General features: G+C 44.6%; 1 protein-coding gene across 2 annotated transcripts in view; it reads right to left on the reverse strand.

Annotated features, from left to right (window-relative positions):
* Positions 1 to 24,701, reverse strand: part of LOC126297689 (histidine decarboxylase) — a 393,180-nt gene that overhangs the window by 48,642 nt on the left and 319,837 nt on the right. For both annotated transcript variants that reach the window (XM_049988805.1, XM_049988804.1), the window contains exon 13: positions 16,532 to 16,853. In XM_049988805.1, the coding sequence (XP_049844762.1) occupies positions 16,532 to 16,853 (322 nt within the window). The remainder of the gene's footprint in view (positions 1 to 16,531; positions 16,854 to 24,701) is intronic.

The raw sequence follows: 24,701 nt of genomic DNA on the forward strand, positions 1-24,701 counted from the left end.
CATATCTACCTCCAGACTCATCCCTCACCAGTCAGGATTTCTAGTATGTTGAGCGTGGTACTCCATCCTATTACTGCACAGAAATTTCAGACTACACGATCTATCCCCGATATTCGACTTTTTTTGGTATCTGTTGATTGGGCTATCACACCACCAGCATAATCGGCTAATTCGTTAACATTATTAATTTAATCGTGTTATTGACGGTAATTAAAGTGGAAAGCGACTTTTGCAAACTTTACGCCAAAAATAATTCGACGTTAACTTAACCCTTACAGTTGCAGTAGCTTCACAGTCAGATTTCCTGACAAATACAACGAAGTTATTGTTTATTTTATGGTGTTAAAAGTCACAGAATTGTTACGTAAAATTTATACAAACGCCAGTTTTACAATGAGTAAGTGTTCGAATAACCCGGTGGAGTAATAAGGCCAGTCAGTAATGACCAGAAAAGATCGAACGTGGGAAATAATTGCTGCACTCGCAAATTTTTGTGCAGTGATAGGAAAGATTGCCATAAACAACATATCAGAAATCCTGAGAGGTGGGATCTGATGTGGGAGTCGGGGTGCTCTTGACGGTCACTTTAGTATGTTTTTCTTGAATAACTCGAAAACTATGGCCTATAGCGGAAACCTATCCCAGAAAAATATTTAACTGCAATAAATTTCCTGCAGATAGGTCCTGTTCATCTTTTCCGTAGAACTAATAGTTTGCTTGTAACGAGCGAAAGTGTACAAAAATCTCATGTGTGGTTATTGAAGGCCAGGTATAGAGTTACGGATTGCATAAAACGACTTCGTTAGGGGCAGCTGAGTCACTCTATATAGTCGTCCAATACTTGTTTTCCTCACAGTATTCCTGAATACGTAAAAACTGGCGAGTCCAGAGAAAAGTAATGTATTTGGCATTCTTCTTATTAAGATCAATAAATGTCACAGGCAAAGGAAATGTGTTTGCACAATTTATTGCACCCAACAACAGTGGTATGGTGTCATGTTACAATGAGTTGTGGTCTAGCCTGAAGAGCAATTTTCGCCGTCTGCTCATTTGGTTTGTTCCTTGGACACTTTGCAGCCATGCAGATGTTGTGAAAACAAACGGATAGGGTGGCACCAATGCCGTTGCCTGGGGAGCTGTTAACATTAGGAGCTTGTCAGCTTGTACGTCTCTGCATGTGCTTTCTACTGGACTGTGACGGCTACGGTCCATAAAGATGCAGCGAAGTCCATCATCAGTAGAGTGCAAACCACTAAAAGAGGAATGCAAAACCCAAGTGTATAGTAAAGTCGTAAACAGTAGGATATTTTTCACATATCAAACAGCTTCGTACAGCAGACTGATCTGCCTCTAGTATAAACTGCAGCAGACATTATAGGCCATGTGAGGCCAGAAGATTTGCTCAGCGTAGCTGCTTATGCTGCGGCCTCTAGTGCAGTTCATGTCCTCTATTCGACTCTGGCCAATAGCAGTGTACCCTATGCTATTCATATTTGATATCCTCACCCGTCCCATGGCCTATGTCATACTGGCGGATGTGCATACAGCAACAGTTTTGTAAATGTACCGGGTGATCAAAAAGTCAGTATAAATTTGAAAACTTAATAAACCATGGAATAAAGTAGATAGAGGGGTAATACACTCCTGGAAATTGAAATAAGAACACCGTGAATTCATTGTCCCAGGAAGGGGAAACTTTATTGACACATTCTTGGGGTCAGATACATCACATGATCACACTGACAGAACCACAGGCACATAGACACAGGCAACAGAGCATGCACAATGTCGGCATTAGTACAGTGTATATCCACCTTTCGCAGCAATGCAGGCTGCTATTTTCCCATGGAGACGATCGTAGAGGTGCTGGATGTAGTCCTGTGGAACGGCTTGCCATGCCATTTCCACCTGGCGCCTCAGTTGGACCAGCGTTCGTGCTGGACGTGCAGACCGCATGAGACGACGCTTCATCCAGTCCCAAACATACTCAATGGGGGACAGATTCGGAGATCTTGCTGGCCAGGATAGTTGACTTACACCTTCTAGAGCACGTTGGGTGGCACGGGATACATGCGGACGTGCATTGTCCTGTTGGAACAGCAAGTTCCCTTGCCGGTCTAGGAATGGTAGAATGATGGGTTCGATGACGGTTTGGGTGTACCGTGCACTATTCAGTGTCCCCTCGACGATCACCAGAGGTGTACGGCCAGTGTAGGAGATCGCTTCCCACACCATGATGCCGGGTGTTGGCCCTGTGTGCCTCGGTCGTATGCAGTCCTGATTGTGGCGCTCACCTGCACGGCGCCAAACACGCATACGACCATCATTGGCACCAAGGCAGAAGCGACTCTCATCGCTGAAGACGACACGTCTCCATTCGTCCCTCCATTCACGCCTGTCGCGACACCACTGGAGGCGGGCTGCACGATGTTGGGGCGTGAGCGGAAGACGGCCTAACGGTGTGCGGGACCATAGCCCAGCTTCATGGAGACGGTTGCGAATGGTCCTCGCCGATACCCCAGGAGCAACAGTGTCCCTAATTTGCTGGGAAGTGGCGGTGCGGTCCCCTACGGCACTGCGTAGGATCCTACAGGTGGGGACGTTAGCAAGACAACAACCATCACACGAAAAGTTCGACGACGTTTGTAGTAGCATGGACTATCCGCTCGGAGACCATGGCTGCGGTTACCCTTGACGCTGCATCACAGACACGAGCGCCTGCGATGGTGTACTCAACGACGAACCTGGGTGCACGGATGGCAAAACATCATTTTTTCGGATGAATCCAGGTTCTGTTTACAGCATCATGATGGTCGCATCCGTGTTTCGTCATCGCCATACTGGCGTATCACCTGGCATGATGATATGGGGTGCCATTGGTTACACGTCTCTGTCACCTCTTGTTCGCATTGATGGCACTTTGAAGAGTGGACGTTACATTTCAGGTGTGTTACGACTCGTGGCTCTACCCTTCATTCGATCCCTGTGAAGCCCTACATTTCAGCAGGGTAATGCATGGCCGCATGTTGCAGGTCCTGTACGGGCCTTTCTGGATACGGAAAATGTTCGACTGCTGCCCTGGCCAGCACATTCTCCAGATCTCTCACAAATTGAAAATGTCTGGCCAATGTTGGCCGAGCAACTGGCTCGTCACAATACGCGTCACTACTCTTCGTCAACTGTGGTATCGTGTTGAAGCCGCATGGGCAGCTGTACCTGTACACGCCATCCAAGCTCAGTTTGACTCAATGCCCAGGCGTATCAAGGCCGTTGGCGTATCAAGGCCGTTGTTACGGCCAGAGATGGTTCTTCTGGGTGCTGATTTCTCAGGATCTATGCACCCAAATTGCGTGAAAATATAATCACATGTCAGTTCTAGTATAATATACTTGTCCAATGAATACCCGTTTATCATCTGCATTTCTTCTTGATGTAGCAAATTTAATGGCCAGTAGTGTATATTATACAGTCGCATAATAGATGGGTACTTCCGATTTGCTATGGAACATCACCAAGCGGAAAGAATCTAAAGATTTAGTTGATGAAGAAGGAGCAAAAAATTAGAATGACCAAGAAGCACTTTCTGCTAAATTTGCAGGCGGGGAGCACCTGATGAAACTGACGATTTGTTGAAGCCACATGCATGATAACACTGTCAGTTGCAACAGTTTTTGATTAAATTGAACGAAGAGTATGGAGACTTTACGTATTACAGCGGGGCATGCCTGTAAATGTTCTTCAGTTTTTAAACCCGCTATTGTTCAACATATGAAGCAAAAAGGAAAGCAAGAACGAAAATTATAACATCTGGGTTTATTGCGGATCTCGCATTTTGAGTGATCTTGACTGCAGACTGCCCACAGAAAGACGTTGGAATGTGAGGAGCTATTTGTTTCTAATTTGACGGGGCTGCATTTGCAAAGAAAATAACCTGACAAAAAACACTGTCCATTTTCCTAAATTTAGTAAAAAAATGGCTCTGAGCACTATGGGACTTGGCATCAATGGTCCTCAGTCCCCTAGAACTTAGAACTACTTAAACCTAACTAACCTGAGGACATCACACAACACCCAGTAATCACGAGGCAGAAAAAATCCCTGACCCCGCCGGGAATCGAACCCGGGAACCCGGGAAGCGAGAACGCTACCGCACGACCAAGAGCTGCAGACAAACTTACTAATGTTAAATAAACGCATACTTTTAAGAATTCATCGTGATCTTGAAAGAAATGCAAGAATAGTTTTCCAAAGGTTTTGAGGACACGCAGTCTTACATATATTTTCGAAGCATGGTGTAGTGCTGGCGTAACTGTGCAGCCTGGCAAGAGAGCCAGGGCATGGCTCATATGCCAAAATCTTGGAACTCCAGAGCTAACACATAGACATTTAGTGGTTGTGGACTCGAACACACGATCTGTTGATTGTGGATATGAGATGGAGCACCAGTATGCTAGACTCTTCTTCGGGCATGCAACGGACAGTGTTTATTTATATCTTGTAGGATACGAAAAGTATAGCCCGTCAGCTGACAGCAAAAAAGTATACAACGTTGGATGTTTTTCAGTAGTTGATACTACAATAACTGATCAATAGGTACTACTTACATCCAGTCTCCTCGAGCTGCCGTATGCTGGTTCCATCACTCTGGGGAGCCGCTCTACCGTTAACAACAACAGCGTTTTATCTGACTTTCAGAACTACCGCCAAAAATTCCAACTGTATTTCCATTACCACTAAAAAGAAAAACAAAAGGAAAGAAAAACAAAAAAGTAGGCAGATCTTTCCCATTAGTTCATTAGCATTCTCCAACGTTTGTGAGTGCACAAGTTTTGTATAACGCTTTATATAAAAATCTGAAATATAGGTGTAGGAGAGGTGAAGAGACAAGCAGGGTTCTGTCCAGTCATCGACACCTGTTCTGTCTTGAAACTGCCAGAGGTGTCTCCTGCTGCATCACTTCAGACACTCACGTCATCTTCCTTAAAGTTATCTAGTAAGAGTTGATTAATGCATGCATTCACTCATCTTGATAGTTGGATCCAGTCCATTTCTGGAGGTTTGTAACTAACGGGCAACATTATTAATATTTTAGCCATTTCTTTCTGCCTCAGTATTTATGTCAACTACTTACCAACTGAAATCTCCTTGAACTCGTTTTTAAATTGTTCCGCTAAACTGTTCAAAATTTTCCAGTTATCCTTACCTCGTGCCAAGTCAAAGATGTTTCTCGTTCTTAATATCTGCTTCCCTTCAAAGGGCACCTGTGGATACATTGTCAGTTTAAATATGATAAGCTCTGGCGTATAACTATATGCGCTACATTCACAACCGAGCGTAAGTGCTCTCCCGATCCGACCCAGATGCATCGGATAGGGGCCATGAGCAGTGAGAAAGTGTTTGATAGGTTTCCTATTATTTTATTACTTATGTACTGTATGTTGACTTAATATTCCGCACACTTTTTCAAAGTCCCTTTTGGTTAGCCAGTAGACAGCAACTCCAAAGGCCATATTTAAAATATAATCAACAAAGCATGTATGGGAGCTGTACCAAAAGTACTAGCGTTATGTAGCATTATGTTAGTTTAAACTCTTCTCATTCCGATAGCAACCCTTAAAAGTTTGAACCTGTAAGCCCACACTATGGAACTATATCCCACTGGTGAGGCAAGAAAATTGTACCAATACAACTTAATTAAGGTCTTCCTGGATCCAGATCGCACGCCGCTGCAGCACAGATAATATGCGGGGCCCCTGTTCAACAATATGTACCGACATCCACACTTTGTAGTTGTCTTTTAATTCTACGTTTAACAGTATTTTAATTCGCTAGTTTAAACGTCAACAGATGCTAATTACTTTCATTTCTGACCAACCTAATAAAATTTACTCAATACACAAATACGCTACTTAGCTCATGTGTGCACTGAAATTAACCAAGTCAGTGTGGTCGTACTCTTGTATTACCTAAGTGGGAACAGAAAGGTAATCACAGTTTCAGCTTTTTACCATCACTCAAGTTACCAGCAAGCAGATAATTTCCCGCCGTTGCAGGAAATGATAGGTGCATACTGTCTCGCAATTGACTGTAAATTATAATTATTACAACTCGCGTTAAAAAGTAAAATATTTTGTACTGTAAGCTTATAATGTTCAGACACCTGGATAGAAGAAAATCTCGGGACGCTTCATACGGCTGTGCCACGCCGCAAAATTTCACGATACACCGGTTGAGAAAGCCTAGCCTATAACGTCAGCTCACTGGAAAAAATGGCGACCCCTAGAGATATGCAAGCATCATTTAATACCGCGTAATTTCGCCTCTGAACTTGATAACTTCCCGACTTCGGTTAAGATGAGAGTCCACTAGGTTTTGCAGGTACGTCGCACCTAGGTTTTCACCCACTCGCTGAGGAATTGATCGCGCAATCCCACTAATTTGCGGGATATTCTGATGTCGGTGTTATACCCGCTGTTTCCAACAGGTCCCACAGATTTTCTCTGAGGTTCACGTCAGATGATTCTACAAGCCAATTGAGAATGTAGTAGAATGGGGGAGTGTTTAGAAAACCGATCTTATATTCATCCAGCCCTATGAACTTTGCTGTTGCCTTTATGTGCCTGTGTGAATAATGGCTTCTTGAGCACTATTACTATATAGCTGGATGTTCCCTCTTCGATATCGCAGAAAGACTTGGCAGGAATGCAGCAACTGTTCATGATTACTAACAGCTGTAGTCAGAAGAACGTACGATCGCAAGAAGACCGTGTTCCGGACAACTATGTGGGACTACCGAGAAGGAACAACATCGTGTTCGGCGTATGGCCCTGGTGCGTCGTATTGCTTGTGCAACAGTTGGAACCACAGTGACACAACGAACCGTGACAATCGGTTACTTCAATGACAACTCCGAGCCAGACGCCCTGTAGCGTTCATTTCACCGATCCAAACCTCCGTCATTTGCGACTTCGGTGATGTCAAGCGAGAGCTCGTTGGATAGTAGGGTGGAGGTCTGTTTTGTTTTTTCGTCATGAAAACTAGTTCTGCCTCAGTGCCAGTGGTGATTGTGTGTTGGTTAAGATGAGGCCAGATGGAGGGCTTGAAACCAACCAGTACGCGTGCTAAACACACTGGACCTACACCTGGAATTATGGTCGGCGGTGCTATTTCGTATGGCAGCAGGAGCGCTCTCGTGGTTATTCCACGCAACCTGAATGTAAATTTGTAAGTCAGTCTGGTGATTTGACCCGTTGTGCTGCCACTCATGAAAAGCAATGCAGGGTGTGTTTCCAGCAGGATAACGCTCACCTCCATATCGCTGTTGTAACCCAACATGCTCTACAGAGTGTCGACGTGTTGCCTTGCCCTGCTCGATCACCAGATCTCTCTGCAGCCCAGCACATGTAGGACATCATCGGACGACAACGGCAGTATCATCCAGATACATCGTTAATCGCAGCTGTGATGAGCAACCAATTACAGCAGTCACGGAAATCCATCCGTCAAACTGATATCTGGCACCTGTGCAACACAACGCATGCACGTTTGCATGCTTGCATTCAACACTCGAGCTGTTACGCCGGTTGTTAAAGTATCAGCATTTCACTTTTGCAGTGGCTTATATCGTGCTTACATTTACCTGTGATGTTGCAACGTTAATCACTTAAATATGCTACCTAGAGATATCTATTCTAGAAATACCACTATTATAAATTAATTATTCTTTGGTGTTTTCCCACCTGTTTATATGCGAGTTGGACATTTGCAGTGGCTTATGTAGCGCTTACATTTATCTGTGAATTTACAATGTTAATCATTTAAATATGCTACCTAGAGAAATGTATTCTCGAAATTTCACTGTTATAAATTGATTACTCTTTGATGTTTTCCCATCAGTTTATATGCGAGTTGGGCCACAATATTTAGCTCACATTGTGAATTTCCCCTGCAGGTCACTTTCCGCAGATTACGAAAACCCAGTGCATCAGCTCCTTATCCCAAAGACAGCACGTTAAGCTAATGGAGCTTTGGGAACAGTTCGCTGAACGCTGTCCGCTACGCCACTAACAGCGGGGATCGTGGTCTCCAAGCGCGATTGGGTCAGATAAAAAAAAAAAAAAGAAAGTATAATCTCCCTGCCTAATTGAAGTCAGAATCAGATAATAGCTCCTCTGAACACTCGCCTCTTCTGGCTGAGAAACGATATTTTAGTAGTCACCTATTTTTAGGGGCAGATTAAATTAGGCCTGAACGGAGCAGTGACTAATTGATTGAGGACACATTTACATTTTTCAATAGCTACTGGTTATAATCGGATGCTTGGTTTACACCTCTAAATTACATATAGTATAGATTCAAATGCCATGCATTCACTAATTAAATTATGAAAAAAGGAAAGATACTTCAAAGAGCATAATTTGCAAAGAAAACATTAAAAGCAAAAGAAAATAAATATTTAATTAATGTAATATAATTAAACTCTAATGCACGACTAATATTAAGATCAAGCTATTCGCAATGAAATTACGGAAACGAACAGATATTAAAACGATACATTCAGAAGTAAAGATGGCCTAAAGCTGCAGCTCTCTTTAAGAAACATAAGTCGACAATACACAAAAGGAAACTATAAATGCATATAATACTGTTAAACACGAAGATATCATTGACTGGAGTATGTAGATATTTACAGAAAGATTCATGGTCAAATCATATGAAGATAAACCATTTAAACGGTTCGGAAAAGTGAACAATAAATGAAACAAATCCATATTGCCACTTTAAATTCAGTGAAAAATGACGTATCTAATTTGGGCAAAATCAGCACAATATCTACTGATACATATAAATAAGTTAAACCGGCATGGCCCATGTCAGAATAGATACGAGAAAAATTGCGCTTATCAAAGCAAAGAAACGGAAAACAAAACGAAGTTCATTAGTGAATATCATTCAGCAAACACCTTGTCAGCTTGATCAACGAGCACCAGGATTATGCCCAATTCACTCACGATATTTCCGATTCACGTACACTTTCACTGAAAGTGAAGTCGGCTCACATCTGCATATGTAGAGTTAACATCTCGATACACTTACTCACTGTTCTCGCTAGAACTTTTCACTGTCTTGCCTTTACCAGGTATTAAGTGCACATTTAGCACACTTAGTGGGATAGTTGAGGGGGTGTGGGAGGGCATAGCTTGTAGTGAAGGTCGAAAAAGCCGTCGGGGAGGATTTGAATCTTCATTAATAGGTTTGTTGGAAGTATCAGGCACAGAAGTAAAGTTGGTTTACTCCAGTTTCTTCCTTGCGTCGAAAAATGCTTTCAGCCACGATCTGCATCCCGTTTATCGCCTACGTCGCTGATGACCCGGTTTACAAAACTGAGCCAGCTGCCCAGGTGTTGACGATTGCGAATGTTGTTGGTCGTCCTCCGCAGTCCCGCACCACTGTAGTTGTACCAATTTATTAGGATTATTTGACTTTCCCATGCCCCCTCAATTCCCTAAGAAGTTATTTCATAACCATTTCGTTGTTTCTTTCTTTTGCGGAAGCCGGCTTTTGAATCACTGACTGCGAACATCACGTTCTACCAGCAAGGCAGTCTATTGAGTCAGACTGGAAAAAAATCCATGCCTCATTGAAACTATCTCGGATAGATCTGCGGAACACACTACCCCTTAAGCTGGGAAATGATATGTTAAAATATCTATCCTTACTCTGTCAATGAGGTTCTGCGACATTACGGAATTATACACTATTGTACAAAAGTTAAGGACTAAAGTGACATTCGCATGACATTTCACTGCCAAGTAACATAGCTCGACGAAAGAAGAACTATAGTATGATACAGCAGATAACTGATAGAAACACGCAATGAGACAAACAGAAATGATACTTCCATTCAAAGACAGTAATTGCCCTGAAGTCACCGCAATTTAAATGGTCGCTGGACATTAAGAAAAGCCGGACATGGTTCTTAATATGGTGCATGACCCCCACGGAGGCAGTGCATATTCTGCAACGTGCTCCCCTGGCCACAATGTTGGTAAGGAGTTCTTTTGGTAGGGCGTTCCAATCCTCCACCAGCGTGGTTTACAACTGCTGGATGGTCGTTGGTGCATGCGGACTTGCTGCAATACGTCTCCTTCGGAACAATGGGACGGATTCGTACAGCACTTAAAGACGAGAATGCAGTTCGGGGAATATGTGTGCATCTGCACAGAAGAAGAAGGTCATGGCCGGTATTGCCAGAACTATACACTTATATGGATATTGGGGTCTGTTCTTTCGGACATGTCCGAAAGAACAGTCACCATATCCATATACAGGGTGTTTCAAAAATGACCGGTATATTTGAAACGGCAATACAAACTAAACGAGCAGCGATAGAAATACACCGTTTGTTGCAATACGCTTGGGACAACAGTACATTTTCAGGCAGACAAACTTTCGGAATTACAGTAGTTACAATTGTCAACAACAGATGGCGCTGCGGTCTGGGAAACTCTGTAGTACTATATTTTCCACATATCCGCCATGCGTAGCAATAATATGGCGCAGTCTCTGAATGAAATTTCCCGAAACCTTTGACAACGTGTCTGGCGGAATGGCTTCACATGCAGATGAGATGTAGTGCTTCAGCTGCTCAATTGTTTCTGGATTATGGCGGTACACCTGGTCTTTCAAGTGTCACCACAGAAAGAAGTTACAGGGGTTCATGTCTGGCGAATAGGGAGGCCAATCCACGCCGCCTCCTGTATGTTTCGGATAGCCCAAAGCAATCACACGATCGTCGAAATATTCATTCAGGAAATTAAAGACGTCGGCCGTGAGATGTGGCTGGGCACCATCTTGCATAAACCACGAGGTGTTCGCAGTGTCGTCTAAGGCAGTTTGTACCGCCACAAATTCACGAAGAATGTCCAGATAGCGTGATGCAGTAATCGTTTCGGATCTGAAAAATGGGCCAATGATTCCTTTGGGAGAAATGGCGTCCCAGACCAATACTTTTTGAGGATGCAGGGACGATGGGACTGCAACATGGGGCTTTTCGGTTCCCCATATGCGCCAGTTCTGTTCATTGACAAAGCCGTCCAGGTAAAAATAAGCTTCGTCAGTAAACCAAATGCTGCCCTCATGCATATCGCCGTCATCAATCCTGTGCACTATATCGTTAGCGAATGTCTCTCGTGCAGCAATGGTAGCGCCGCTGTGGGGTTGCCGCGTTTGAATTTTGTATGGATAGAGGTGTCAACTCTGGCGCGTGAGACGATACGTGGACGTTGGCGTCATTTGGACCGCAGCTGCAACATGGCGAACGGAAACCCGAGTCCGCTGTTGGATCACCTGCTGCACTAGCTGCGCGTTGCCCTCTGTGGTTGCCGTTCGCGGTCACTCTACCTTTCCAGCACGTTCATCCATCACGTTTCCAGTCCGTTGAAATTTTTCAAACAGATCCTTTATTGTATCGCTTTTCGGTCCTTTGGTTACATTAAACCTCCGTTGAAAACTTCGTCTTGTTGCAACAACACTGTGTTCTAGGCGGTGGAATTCCAACACCAGAAAAATCCTCTGTTCTAAGGAATAAACCATGTTGTCCACAGCACACTTGAAGGTTTGAACAGCACATGCTTACAGCAGAAAGACGGCGTACTGAATGGCGCACCCTTGGACTGCGTTGTCTTCTATATCTTTCACATCACTTGCAGCGCCATCTGTTGTTGAAAATTGTAACTACTGTAATTTCGAAAGTTTGTCCGTCTGAAAATGTACTGTTGTCCCAAGCATATTTCAACAAACGGTGTATTTCTATCGCTGCTCGTTTAGTTTTTATTGCCGTTTCAAATATACGGGTCATGGATATGGTGACTGTTCTTCCGGACATGTCCGAAAGAACAGACCCCAATATCCATATAAGTGTATAGTTCTGGCAATACCGGCCATGACCTTCTTCTTCTGTGCAGATGCACACATATTCCCCGAACTCTTACGGGACTTGGAAAGACTGTATTCGACGAGTAATGAGTGTGTTGGGGTGGGAACTACGTATCTAGCATGTGGATATACAAGATGAGAATGTGGGTCTCGCGGGAGGCGTGCGCCAGATAGTCCCTGCAGGCGAGTTATACTCTGTGCCCTCGGTGGCTCAGCTGGATAGCGCGTCTGCCATGTGAGCAGGAGATCCAGGATTCGAGTTCCGGTCGGGGCACACATTATCACCAGTTCCCGTTGATATACACTCCTGGAAATGGAAAAAGGAACACATTGACACCGGTGTGTCAGACCCACCATACTTGCTCCGGACACTGCGAGAGGGCTGTACAAGCAATGATCACACGCACGGCACAGCGGACACACCAGGAACCGCGGTGTTGGCCGTCGAATGGCGCTAGCTGCGCAGCATTTATGCACCGCCGCCGTCAGTGGCAGCCAGTTTGCCGTGGCATACGGAGCTCCATCGCAGTCTTTAACACTGGTAGCATGCAGCGACAGCGTGGACGTGAACCGTATGTGCAACTGACGGACTTTGAGCGAGGGCGTATAGTGGGCATGCGGGAGGCCGGGTGGACGTACCGCCGAATTGCTCAACACGTGGGGCGTGAGGTCTCCACAGTACATCGATGTTGTCGCCAGTGGTCGGCGGAAGGTGCACGTGCCCGTCGACCTGGGACCGGACCGCAGCGACGCACGGATGCACGCCAAGACCGTAGGATCCTACGCAGTGCCGTAGGGGACCGCACCGCCACTTCCCAGCAAATTAGGGACACTGTTGCTCCTGGGGTATCGGCGAGGACCCTTCGCAACCGTCTCCATGAAGCTGGGCTACGGTCCCGCACACCGTTAGGCCGTCTTCCACTCACGCCCCAACATCGTGCAGCCCGCCTCCAGTGGTGTCGCGACAGGCGTGAATGGAGGGACGAATGGAGACGTGTCGACTTCAGCGATGAGAGTAGCTTCTGCCTTGGTGCCAATGATGGTCGTATGCGTGTTTGGCGCCCTGCAGGTGAGCGCCACAATCAGGACTGCATACGACCGAGGCACACAGGGCCAACACCCGGCATCATGGTGTGGGGAGCGATCTCCTACACTGGCCGTACACCTCTGGTGATCGTCGAGGGGACACTGAATAGTGCACGGTACATCCAAACCGTCATCGAACCCATCGTTCTACCATTTCTAGACCGGCAAGGGAACTTGCTGTTCCGACAGGACAATGCACGTCCGCATGTATCCCGTGCCACCCAACGTGCTCTAGAAGGTGTAAGTCAACTACCCTGGCCAGCAAGATCTCCGGATCTGTCCCCCATTGACCATGTTTGGGACTGGATGAAGCGTCGTCTCACGCGGTCTACACGTCCAGCACGAACGCTGGTCCAACTGAGGCGCTAGGTGGAAATGGCATGGCAAGCCGCTCCACAGGACTACATCCAGCATCTCTACGATCGTCTCCATGGGAGAATAGCAGCCTGCATTGCTGCGAAACGTGGATATACACTGTACTAGTGCCGACGTTGTGCATGCTCTGTTGCCTGTGTCTATGTGCCTGTGGTTCTGTCAGTGTGATCATGTGATGTATCTGACCCCAGGAATGTGTCAATAAAGTTTCCCCTTCCTGGGACAATGAACTCACGGTGTTCTTATTTCAATTTCCAGGAGTGTATATCAACGCCCGTCGGCAGCTGTCGGTATTAATATGATTCTAACTTCCAAGTATGACACGTATTTATTTGAGGCTGGAAGGCTCTTATTCCAACTTAAAAGACAATTTCGATTTGTTTACTACATTTGATACGCAGAATTGTATGACCTAAAGTGCACTAAATACAAACTGTCCAACGACTTGCATCAGCGAAGAGAAAACCAGTTCACCATAAAGCTGTGATATCAGTCTTGAAACATCCCCTTAGAAAAATTTATGAATTACCTTGCTGATAAACCTCTACGTTATTTGATTTTCAAACAGCTGAGCAAAACTGAACGTACTCAGACATTATCTCTTTGCTTATTCTGATCAACACTAAACTGACACACACTATTTTTAGCGCAACGCAATCTGACTTTCAAAAATCCCTACAAAAGAATGGCCCTGACTAACAATAACCTATACCTTTCATGAATCATTTACCTCACAAAAATCTTCGTTACTCATACCACTGCAATACAGCGAGCGCCACTACTGCCAGCTAAATAAAAGATACTAACTACTGATAGGCATAGTTAGGAAATGAAAGATTTTGATAGAGAACAAACAATGTATTTACCTTAATAATGTTCAAAAGTCATCCGTTCATGATATCCAGAATTACAGATCGTCCGCTCTTAAAATTCTGCCGTCTCTCTTCCCACATCCACCACTGCTGGCGGCTCACCTCCAACTGCGCAACGCTACGCTCTGTTCACATCCAACTGCCCAACACTACAATAGCGAATATTCCAACAATGCCAACTAGTCACAGACTGCACATAGCACAGCCAGTGATTTTCATATAGAGCGCTACGTGGCGTTACCAACATAAAAACCTAAACAGCCTACTTACAGCCTATAAGATGCAAAAAAAAAATTTTTTATACAATGGTTTCCTCAAAATCGAATGAGAAAGATTGCATTGTGGAGAACATTCGCAAATCCTGAAACAGTGATTTTTTAGTTTTTTTCACAAAAAGTAAATGCGATAATGGGAAACTAAATGCAGAAGCATATGTAGCGTTACTTCATCTACCTACTCAAAATTTTTTGAAGCACATCAGACGAGGTAAATTGCCCTCCTCTGTATCCTACATAAAAGCTGCGTGGAACAACCGTCACTGCATGTTGCGCTAGGCGATTCGACAGGGCATCGTACCGGTGTTGTATCACTGTGGTCCCAGTGTGTACCAGTTCGGCCACTTAAACTACGTTTCTACGTGTGCCAACACTACTGGTTGCTCCTACGTCGTATCGCGAGTCGCGTCGCTTTCGTATCGCGAGTCACATCGATTTTGTATTGCACTTCGTATCGCCTTAGTAAGAATCCTCACAAGGGAATGTCCCCATCGCACCCCCCCCCCCCCCTCAGATTTAGTTATAAGTTGGCACAGTGGACAGGCCTTGAAAACTAAACACAGATCAATCAAGAAAACAGGAAGAAGTTGTGTGGAACTATGAAAAAAAAAAGCAAATTATACAAACTGAGCAGTCCATGCACTGGACAAGCAACATCAAGGATAACGTGAGCTCTGGAGGATGCCGGCACGATAGCTCGGCATGTTCGGTCAGAGGGTTACATGCCCTCTGTAATAAATAATAAAAAGAACTGAGTTAATAGATCAACATCGAACTCTACTGGATGTCTTACGACGTCCGCCCCGAGCAGATGCACCGAACTAAAGCGAACAAAATGAGATTAAAGGGAAAAAAAGAGCGCCGTGGTCCCGCGGTTAGCGCGAGCAGCTGCCGGACGTGAGGTCCTTAGTTCAAGTCTTCCCTCGAGTGAAATGTTTAATTTTTTATTTTCAGACAATTATTATCTGTCCGTCCGATGCGATCACTTTTTTGGGATTGATTATCACGTCCACAAGGAAACCTAAATCGGGCAAGGTAGAAGAATCTTTTTACCCATTCGCCAAGTGTACAAGTTAGGTGGGTCGACAACATATTCCTGTCAGGTGACGTACATGCCGTCACCAGTGTCGAATAGAATACATCTACATCTGCATGACTACTCTGCAATTCACATTTAAGTGCTTGGCAGAGGGTTCATCGAACCACAATCATACTATCTCTCTACCATTCCACTCCCTAACAGCGCGCGGGAAAAACGAACACCTAAACCTTTCTGTTCGATCTCTGATTTCTCGTATTTTATTTTGATGATCATTCCTACCTATGTAGGTTGGGCTCAACAAAATATTTTCGCATTCGGAAGAGAAAGTTGGTGTCTGAAATTTCGTAAAAAGATCTCGCCGCGACGAAAAGCGTCTTTGCTGTAATAACTTCCATCCCAATTCGCGTATCACATCAGATACATCAGACGTGTTTTCCTGTGGAGGAATCGGTTGACCTATGACCTTGCGATCAAATATTTTCGGTTCCCATTGGAGAGGCACGTCCTTTCGTGTACTAATCGCGCGGTATTGCGGTGCGGTCGCAAAACACAGACACTAAACTTATTACAGTGAACTGAGACGTCAATGAACGAACGGACAGATCATAACTTTGCGAAAATAAAAAAAAAGTAAACTTTTCATTCGAGGGAAGACTTGAACCAAGGACCTCTCGTTCCGCAGCTGCTTACTGTAACCACGGGACCTCGGCGCTCCTGGGCTCACATTAGCCTTGATGTTGCTTATCTTGCACATGGACTACTCAGTTTGTATATTTTGCTTATTTTTTTCATAGTTCCACACAACTTCTTCCTGTTTTCTCGATTGATCTGTGTTCAGTTTTTTAAGATTTATCCACTGTGCCAACTTATAACTAAATGTGAGGGGGGTGCGATGGGAAGGTTCCCCTGTCAGCATCAGGAAAAGACGGTGCAGCGGTGCTGACCTGCGAGCGGCACCTTGGCGCGCGGCCGGTCGGGCTGCAGCACGGTGTCGGCGGTGGCGCGGATCTCGGCCCAGTCGCGGGCGATGTCGTCTGGGGTGGTGCGCGCCGACGTCACGGTGAAGCGGATGACGTAGCGGCCGTTGAGCGCGGCGGGCACGCAGTGCACGCGGCCGCGCGCGTTCAGCCGCTTGAGCAGGCGCTCGGTGAGCGCGTTGTCCCCGCGCAGGCGCAACACCACCAGCCCCAGGTGGCGCTTGGCCGCCACCTCGAAGCGCGGGTCCGCCGCCACCATCGCCTCCAGCTGCTGCGCCAGCCGCACTCCCTGCACACCGCCAGCGTCTCACAGCCTTCCCTTCACAGTTACGAGGGCTATCCACGAAGTATACTACTTTTGGAATTAAAAATAAAGTATTGGAAATTTTTTTATTATATACAGATGAAAGGCACACTTCAATACAGAGTCCATTATTAATTTTGTGTTTAGGGAACTGTTGCCAGCGCAGGGCAGGTAGGCTAAACCTGCATCTACCGTTTCTGTAACCAGCATTACCAAAGCTGAGAAATATATTTTACTGTTCACAATTCCGTGTTATTTTCATTGTGTGTGTGCTGTCATAGAACCCTTCCATCCATCCTACCAGGCATCAGCGAGATTTTCATCAAAGTAGACGGCCCCGGTCCACAACACTAATTTTCGTTCCTGTATTCCTTTTTCTTTCATAAATTCAACAACACCGAGTTTTAAATAACAAAATCGTTGCAGGTATGTCGCTTGACTTAACCAATGTACTTTTTAGTCCTATGAAAAGTCTCCATACTCTTAATTCAATTTCATCGAATACTGTTGGAACTTACAGTGGAATTATGCTTGCGTTTACAGTGATTTTACTATTTGCACCACCAATGTCTTCACGTGCTGCATGCCTGCAAATTTAACACAAAATACTTCTTGATGCACAACGAACCCCGTCTGTGGATTGCTGTAATTTTTTGCCCTCGCACTGTCAACTTAATCGTTAAATCCTTTCCGCATGGTACTGTAATATACGAGGGCTAACCACAAAGTACGTAACGTTTTGGAATTAAAAATAAATAAAGTATTGGAATTTTTTAAATTATATACAGATGAAAGCCACACTTAAATACTACTTTTCTATATAGTTCCCATTTAAATTAAGGCACTTATCGTAGCGATGGACGAGCTTGGAAATTCCTTCGTCGTAAAATTCGGCAGCCTGCGCCTTCAACCACGTGGTTACCCCTTCTTGAAGCTGTGCGTCGTCATCAAAACGCTGCATAGCCAACCAGTTCTTCATTGCTGGGAATAAGTGGAAGTCGCTCGGTGCCAGGTCGGGACTGTACGGCGGATGAGGAAACAACTCCCACTTAAAAGATTCGAGAACTTCACGAGTGACATTTGCCGTGTGGGCCCGGGCGTTGTCGTGAATCAACAAGATCTTTGAGCCCAACTTTCCCCTGCGCTTGTTTTGTATTGCTCTTCTGAGGTTGTGCAGAGTTTGGCAATACCTTTGAGAGTTTATTGTAGTGCCTCTTTCCAGGAAATCCACAAAAATCACACCTTTTCCGTACCAAAAGACAGTCGCCATCACCTTCCTTGCCGACATTGTCTGCATGCATTTCTTGGGTTTTTGGGGGGAATTTGTGTGCCGCCACTGCATTGACTGCAATTTTGTCTCGCAGTTCACATGCTAAAACCATGTTTCGTCACCAGTTACGATGCGATCGCTGATTTTTGTGAATCTATGTCAAGATTTTTGGTATCCATCTTGCACAAAACTTGTGGTAACCAAGCTTTTCGGTAATGATTTCGTGCAACAAACTTCGTGAAATTTGTGGAAAATTCATAGAGTTCCGTTATTGTGAAATTACGGTTTTCACGGACCGCGGCATCGACTTTTTCGACAAGTTCGGCAGTCACTATGCTGGGTCTTCCACTTCGCTCTACGTCGTGAACGTTAGTTCAGCCATTTTTAAATTTTATGACCCATTGACGCACTCCACCTTCAGTGATTATGTTGTCCCCATACACTTCACAAAGCTGCCGACAGATTTCTATCGGTGTACAGTTTTTTGCAGTCAGATACCTTATTACAGCACGCACTTCACATTTCGCGGCATTTTCAATTAACGCTGACATTTCAAACTGTCACAGTAACTCAACGGAGAACAGCACGAACCTCTCACTAGCACGACAGGATGCCGACTGAGCGGCGGAATGCCATCACACCAAGATTGCCGCGATAGTCCCTCCCCTAACGGACACAAACGAAAACGTAATGTACTTTGTGGATAGCCCTCGTATAACTGGAGTTGGTCAAAGGTTATGTGGCGAGTTGTCAGGCGTGGTGCTCTACTCTGGTAAAGGGTGTGCATGGAAAGCGAAAGTTCGTGGGATCAAACTCCTGCAGGCTGACTAAATATTTCAGTCTGCCTTTTACCTACCCTTCGCCTATTGGGGTAGGTTAGGGGCATGCAAATCGACATACCGGGTGATCAGAAAGTCAGTATAAATTTGAAAACTGAATAAATGACGGAATAATGTAGATAGAGAGGTACAAATTGACACACATGCTTGGAGTGACATGGGGCTATACTAGAAAGAAAAATAGAAAAGTTCAAAAAATGTCCGATAGATGGCGCTTCATCTGATCAGATTAGCAATAATTAGCACAACAAAATAACAGGAGATGCTCAATATGTCCACCATCATTCCTCAACAATAGCTGTAGTCGAGGAATAATGTTGTGAACAGCACTGTAAAGCATGTCCGAAGTTATAGTGCGGCACTGGCGTCGGATGTTGTCTTTCAGCAGCCCTAGAGATGTCGGTCGATCGCGATACACTTGCGACTTCAGGTAAGCCCGAAGCCAATAATCGCACGGACTGAGGTCTGGGGACCTGGGAGGCCAAGCATGACGAAAGTGGCGGCTGAGCACACGATCATCACCAAACGACGTGCGCAAGAGATCTTTCACGCGTCTAGCAATATGGGGTGGAGCGCCATCCTGCATAAACATCGTACGTTCCAACAGGCGTTTATCAGCCAGGCTGGGGATGATGAGATTCTGTAACATATCGGCGTTCCTCTCACCCGTCACAGTAGCAGATTTGCTGTCCAGCGCCATCTGTCGGACATTTTATGAACTTTGTTTTTATTTTATTTTTTGTTCTAGTAAAACCCCATGTCATTCCAAGCATGTGTGTCAATTTTTACCTTTCTATCTATATTATTCCGTGGTTTATTAAGTTTTCAAATTTATACTGACTTTTTGGTCACCCGGTACATTGAGCAGCAAAACATTATGACTACAATCCACTGCGGCGTTAGATGCTGCCTGGTGGCGTTGCGATCACGGGATGCAGTAACAAATTGAAATTAAAAAAATACGTGCTAAGATATCTCAATAATTTTTTTTTTACATGAAAGACTGTACCTTAATCTACACACTGACGCAATTGCAGTCTCATTCTTCCTTGTATACGTTGTGTACTGAGAGTTGAAAATGCCTCCGATAATCGTTGAGTCCCACCGACTGTGAAGTACGGGATGTTATAAGATTTCTAAGTGCTAAAGGCCATATTCATCGTGAGGTATGTGCAGTTTACGGAGAAAACATTATGAGCGAAGGAATGATAAGAAAGTGGGTGACAGCATTTAAAGATGGCAGCACAAATGTGCATGATGAACAACGGAGTGTGTGTCCTTCGCTCGTTAATGAAAGTTTGGTGCAGGAAGAGGACAATAAGGAGAGAGAAAACAGACGCTTTACGATTTCCTCCTTGCGGGATGACTTTCCTAATATTTTTCGTAGTGTTTTGTATGGCATTGTGACGGAGCACTTGAATTACCGAAAATTGTGCGCACGTTGGGTACCGAAAATGTTGACGGATGTCCACAAAACCAAATGTTTAGACAGTGCATTGACTTTCCTTGAGCGGTACCACAATGACGGTGATGATTTCTTAAGCCAAACTGTTACGGGCGATGAAACATGAGTGGCCTACGTCACACCAGAATCAAAACAACTATCACATATTTTCGATGGGAAACTCTAGATCATCCTCCGTACAGCCCTGATCTTGTGCCCAGTGACTACCATCTGTTCCTGCGCTTGATGAAACACCTGGGCGGTCAGTGTCTTCAAGACGATGACTAAGTCAAAACAGTCGTGATGCAGCGGTTAACAAGTCAGGCGGCAGACTTCTATGGTACAACGTTGTGACAAGTGCCTCAGTATTGACGGAAATTATGTAGAAAATCCGTCGAGATAAGCGACTCTGACAAAGAGTAGGTTGTTATAACGCAGGGTCTGTGAACGAATATCTCGCAAATGGAGAAGCTGGTCGAATGTTCACCTGCTACACCTATGCAAAAATGTAAGACAGTGAAACTACCAATACGCACTAAATGGTCTGACTTCCACGGCTCTTCACAGAACGTGGGTTTCGTAGGCTTCTTTGCTCGGTAAAATAGGATAGATGGTGAATTATGTTATCTCTGCCGAAAGAACACAAGTGTTTTGGGGCATACCGTTCATCGTACATTCTTGAACATGGAGTTCCGCAGCAGACCACCCCTCTTTGGTGACATGTTGATCCAATGACTTTGTCAGTTACGGCTGCAATGAGCACAGAGGGATTCGGTCGTCGATCAATGGAAACGTGTCGGCTGGTCGGGTGAATCACATTTTTGCTGCACTAGGTCGTTGGCCGTCTCCGCAAACGCTATCATCGAGGTGATCGGCGACTCCAAACATGCAGCGCACCACAGACGCAGGCGGGTGGGATCAGTACTATGCTATGGGTGACTTTCTCCTGCACTTGCGTGGGCCTGTGGTACTAATCGAAGATACGCTGACAGCTGTAAACCACCAGCATCCCTTCATGCTTGATGTCTTCCCCGACAGCGACGTCATCTTTCAGCTATATAATTGTCCGTGTGTTGGAGCCATTACTGTGCTACAGTGTTTTAGGGAGCATTGCAGTGAGCTCACGTTTATGCCTCGGCGCCATGGTGCCATGGTGCCATCACCGCGTACGTGAATCAGCGGCCCGTCATTTACGCGAATTACATGACCTGTGCGTAGACGTTTAATGCCACATACCTCCACAAACCTACCAACAAACTGTCAGATCCCTGATACGCAGAATCGGTCGTGCATTTCGTTCCAAAATTTTTAAGCAGGTGGTCATAATGCTTCGACTCATCAGTGCATAGTTGCGGGTAAGGGTTGATTCACGCTCAGATGTAATTTAAATATCGATGATCGATTAGCTACTAAATCTTTGACCTTAAAATAAATTTATATCATGTAAATTCTATTTATTCTGCACATGGAAATGAAGTCCCATGCTTCTTGACAGAGCGTAGGGAAACGATGCGGGAGACCCGCACCGCAGTACTAGGCAAGGTCCAAATAGAGGTGGTTTGTCGTTGCCTTCCTCCGACCTTAATGGGGATGAATGATGATGATGAAGACGACACAACAATAGCCAGTTATATCAGGGCAGGTGAAAATCCCTGACCCCGCCGGGAATCGAAACCGGGAGCCTGTGCTCGGGAAGCGAGAACGCTACCGCGAGACCTCGAGCTGCGGACTTATTCAACATAGAAGATATGTTAATAATAACAACACAACAGTGATAATTGCTTTCCGATTTCATAGTTACTATACAATGGTCTTGAAATTTTATTTTATGGTTCATGTCAGAAACCCCTATTTCTAATATTGAAACCAGTTAAATCCATCATCCCACATTTTGTTAACGTGAATTCAGTGTCTATCAGAACTAAAGAAAATGATAGGATAGTAGGATTTATGTGGGGCATGTTTATTCGATTAATTCCAAAACTGCGTCACGTATTAACGAAGGAAGTTATGGTGCAAGATTAAAATTCAGTTAAACAAACTTTTTTCAAAACTAACGGTCATTCAACTAATGCAAGAAAACAAAAACAAAAGTGGACTCTGGAACTAGATTCATGTAATGGACAGCATACAGTTTAATTCATAATTTCTTGTTGATGAGATCCATAAGTTGGATTTATGGCGCCAACAAATGGGGGCTTGGAATTTAAATTTGCATCGACTTCAAGCATAGAACGTCACACACTAGAACGAAGGAAGCAGAACGTCGAAAAATTTCACAATGCCATGCAAATAGTGGCACACAGACCATCAATTGGACGAGACATCACTGTCACTGTTTCTCGGGAAGAAAGTTCAGGCGTTCACTTTGGTAACGGGATGGTGGTGTCGTTTACTATCAACGGAAGTCTCTACCACATGATACAGTAGGGGATTTCATGCTTTAGTTTCTTCTTAGTCTTTATTTGTTGTCTGCCTTGCTTTCGAGATACGTTGCAAAAGGTCCATAGCGATTTGAGTATTTAAACTGAAAGGGATCATTGCTGTCAGCTGCACGGGATATAATGCGGAATCAGCGGCCACGAGCGGAAATGTCTACTGGACCAGGATTCGAACCTAGGGTCTCCTTATATCTAGGCAGGTGTGTTAACCAATTCCCCAACCGGGACATAGCGTTATCGCTACTGCGCGGAATATCTCGGCACTCTTCACAGCCGATCCACATTCCCATTGAGCGCCACCTATCAACAGCCCCTGTCCATTTCACTCATTGTACGCTACTGTGTGATCCCCACAGGAGGTCGGACGTATTTGTGCATCGGCACTGACGAAACTGAATCCTTTGCCTAGCTTGGCATATCAACGCATTCATATAATTGATATGTCTTTCTGGGTTGTTGTTGTTGTGGTCTTCAGTCCTGAGACTGGTTTGATGCAGCTCTCCATACTACTCTATCCTGTGCAAGCTTCTTCATCTCCCAGTACCTACTGCAACCTACATCCTTCTGAATCTGCTTAGTGTATTCATCTCTTGGTCTCCCTATACGATTTTTAACCTCCACGCTGCCCTCCAATACTAAATTGGTGATCCCTTGATGCCTCAGAACATGTCCTACCAACCGATCCCTTCTTCTGGTCAAGTTGTGCCACAAACTTCTCTCCTCCCCAATTCTATTCAATACCTCCTCATTAGATATGTGATCTAACCATCTAATCTTCAGCATTCTTCTGTAGCACCACATTTCGAAAGCTTCGATTCTCTTCTTGTCCAAACTATTTATCGTCCATGTTTCACTTCCATACATGGCTCCACTCCATACAAATACTTTCAGAAACTACTTCCTGACACTTAAATCTATACTCGATGTTAACAAATTTCTCTTCTTCAGAAACGCTTTCCTTGCCATTGCCAATCTACATTTTATATCCTCTCTACTTCGACCATCATCAGTTATTTTACTTCCTAAATAGCAAAACTCCTTTACTACTTTAAGTGTCTCATTTCCTAATCTAATTCCCTCAGCATCACCCGACTCAATTCGACTACATTCCATTATCCTCGTTTTGCTTTTGTTGATGTTCATCTTATATCCTCCTTTAAAGACCTTATCCATACCGTTCAACTGCTCTTCCAAGTCCTTTGCTGTCTCTGACAGAATTACAATGTCATGGGCGAACCTCAAAGTTTTTATTTCTTCTCCATGGATTTTAATACCTATTCCGAATTTTTCTTTTGTTTCCTTTACTGCTTGCTCAATATACAGATTGAATAACATGGGGGAGAGGCTACAACCCTGTCTCACTCCCTTCCCAACCACTGCTTCCCTTTCATGTCCCTCGACTCTTATAACTGCCATTTGGTTTCTGTACAAATTGTAAATAGCCTTTCGCTTCCTGTATTGTAGCCCTGCCACCTTCAGAATTTGAAAGAGAGTATTCCAGTCAACATTGTCAAAAGCTTTCTCTAAGTCTACAAATGCTAGAAACGTAGGTTTGCCCTTCCTTAATCTAGCTTCTAAGATAAGTCGTAGGGTCAGTATTGCCTCACGTGATCCAACATTTCTACGGAATCCAAACTGATCTTCCCCGAGATTGGCTTCTGCCAGTTTTTCCATTCGTCTGTAAAGAATTCGCGTTAGTATTTTGCAGCTGTGACTTATTAAACTGATAGTTCGGTAATTTTCACATCTGTCAACACCTGCTTTCTTTGGGATTGGAATTATTATATTATTATTGAAGTCTGCGGGTATTTCGCCTGTTGCTCACCAGATGGTAGAGTT

This window comes from Schistocerca gregaria, chromosome X (assembly GCF_023897955.1).
Source record: "Schistocerca gregaria isolate iqSchGreg1 chromosome X, iqSchGreg1.2, whole genome shotgun sequence".
Lineage (NCBI taxonomy): Eukaryota > Metazoa > Arthropoda > Insecta > Orthoptera > Acrididae > Schistocerca > Schistocerca gregaria.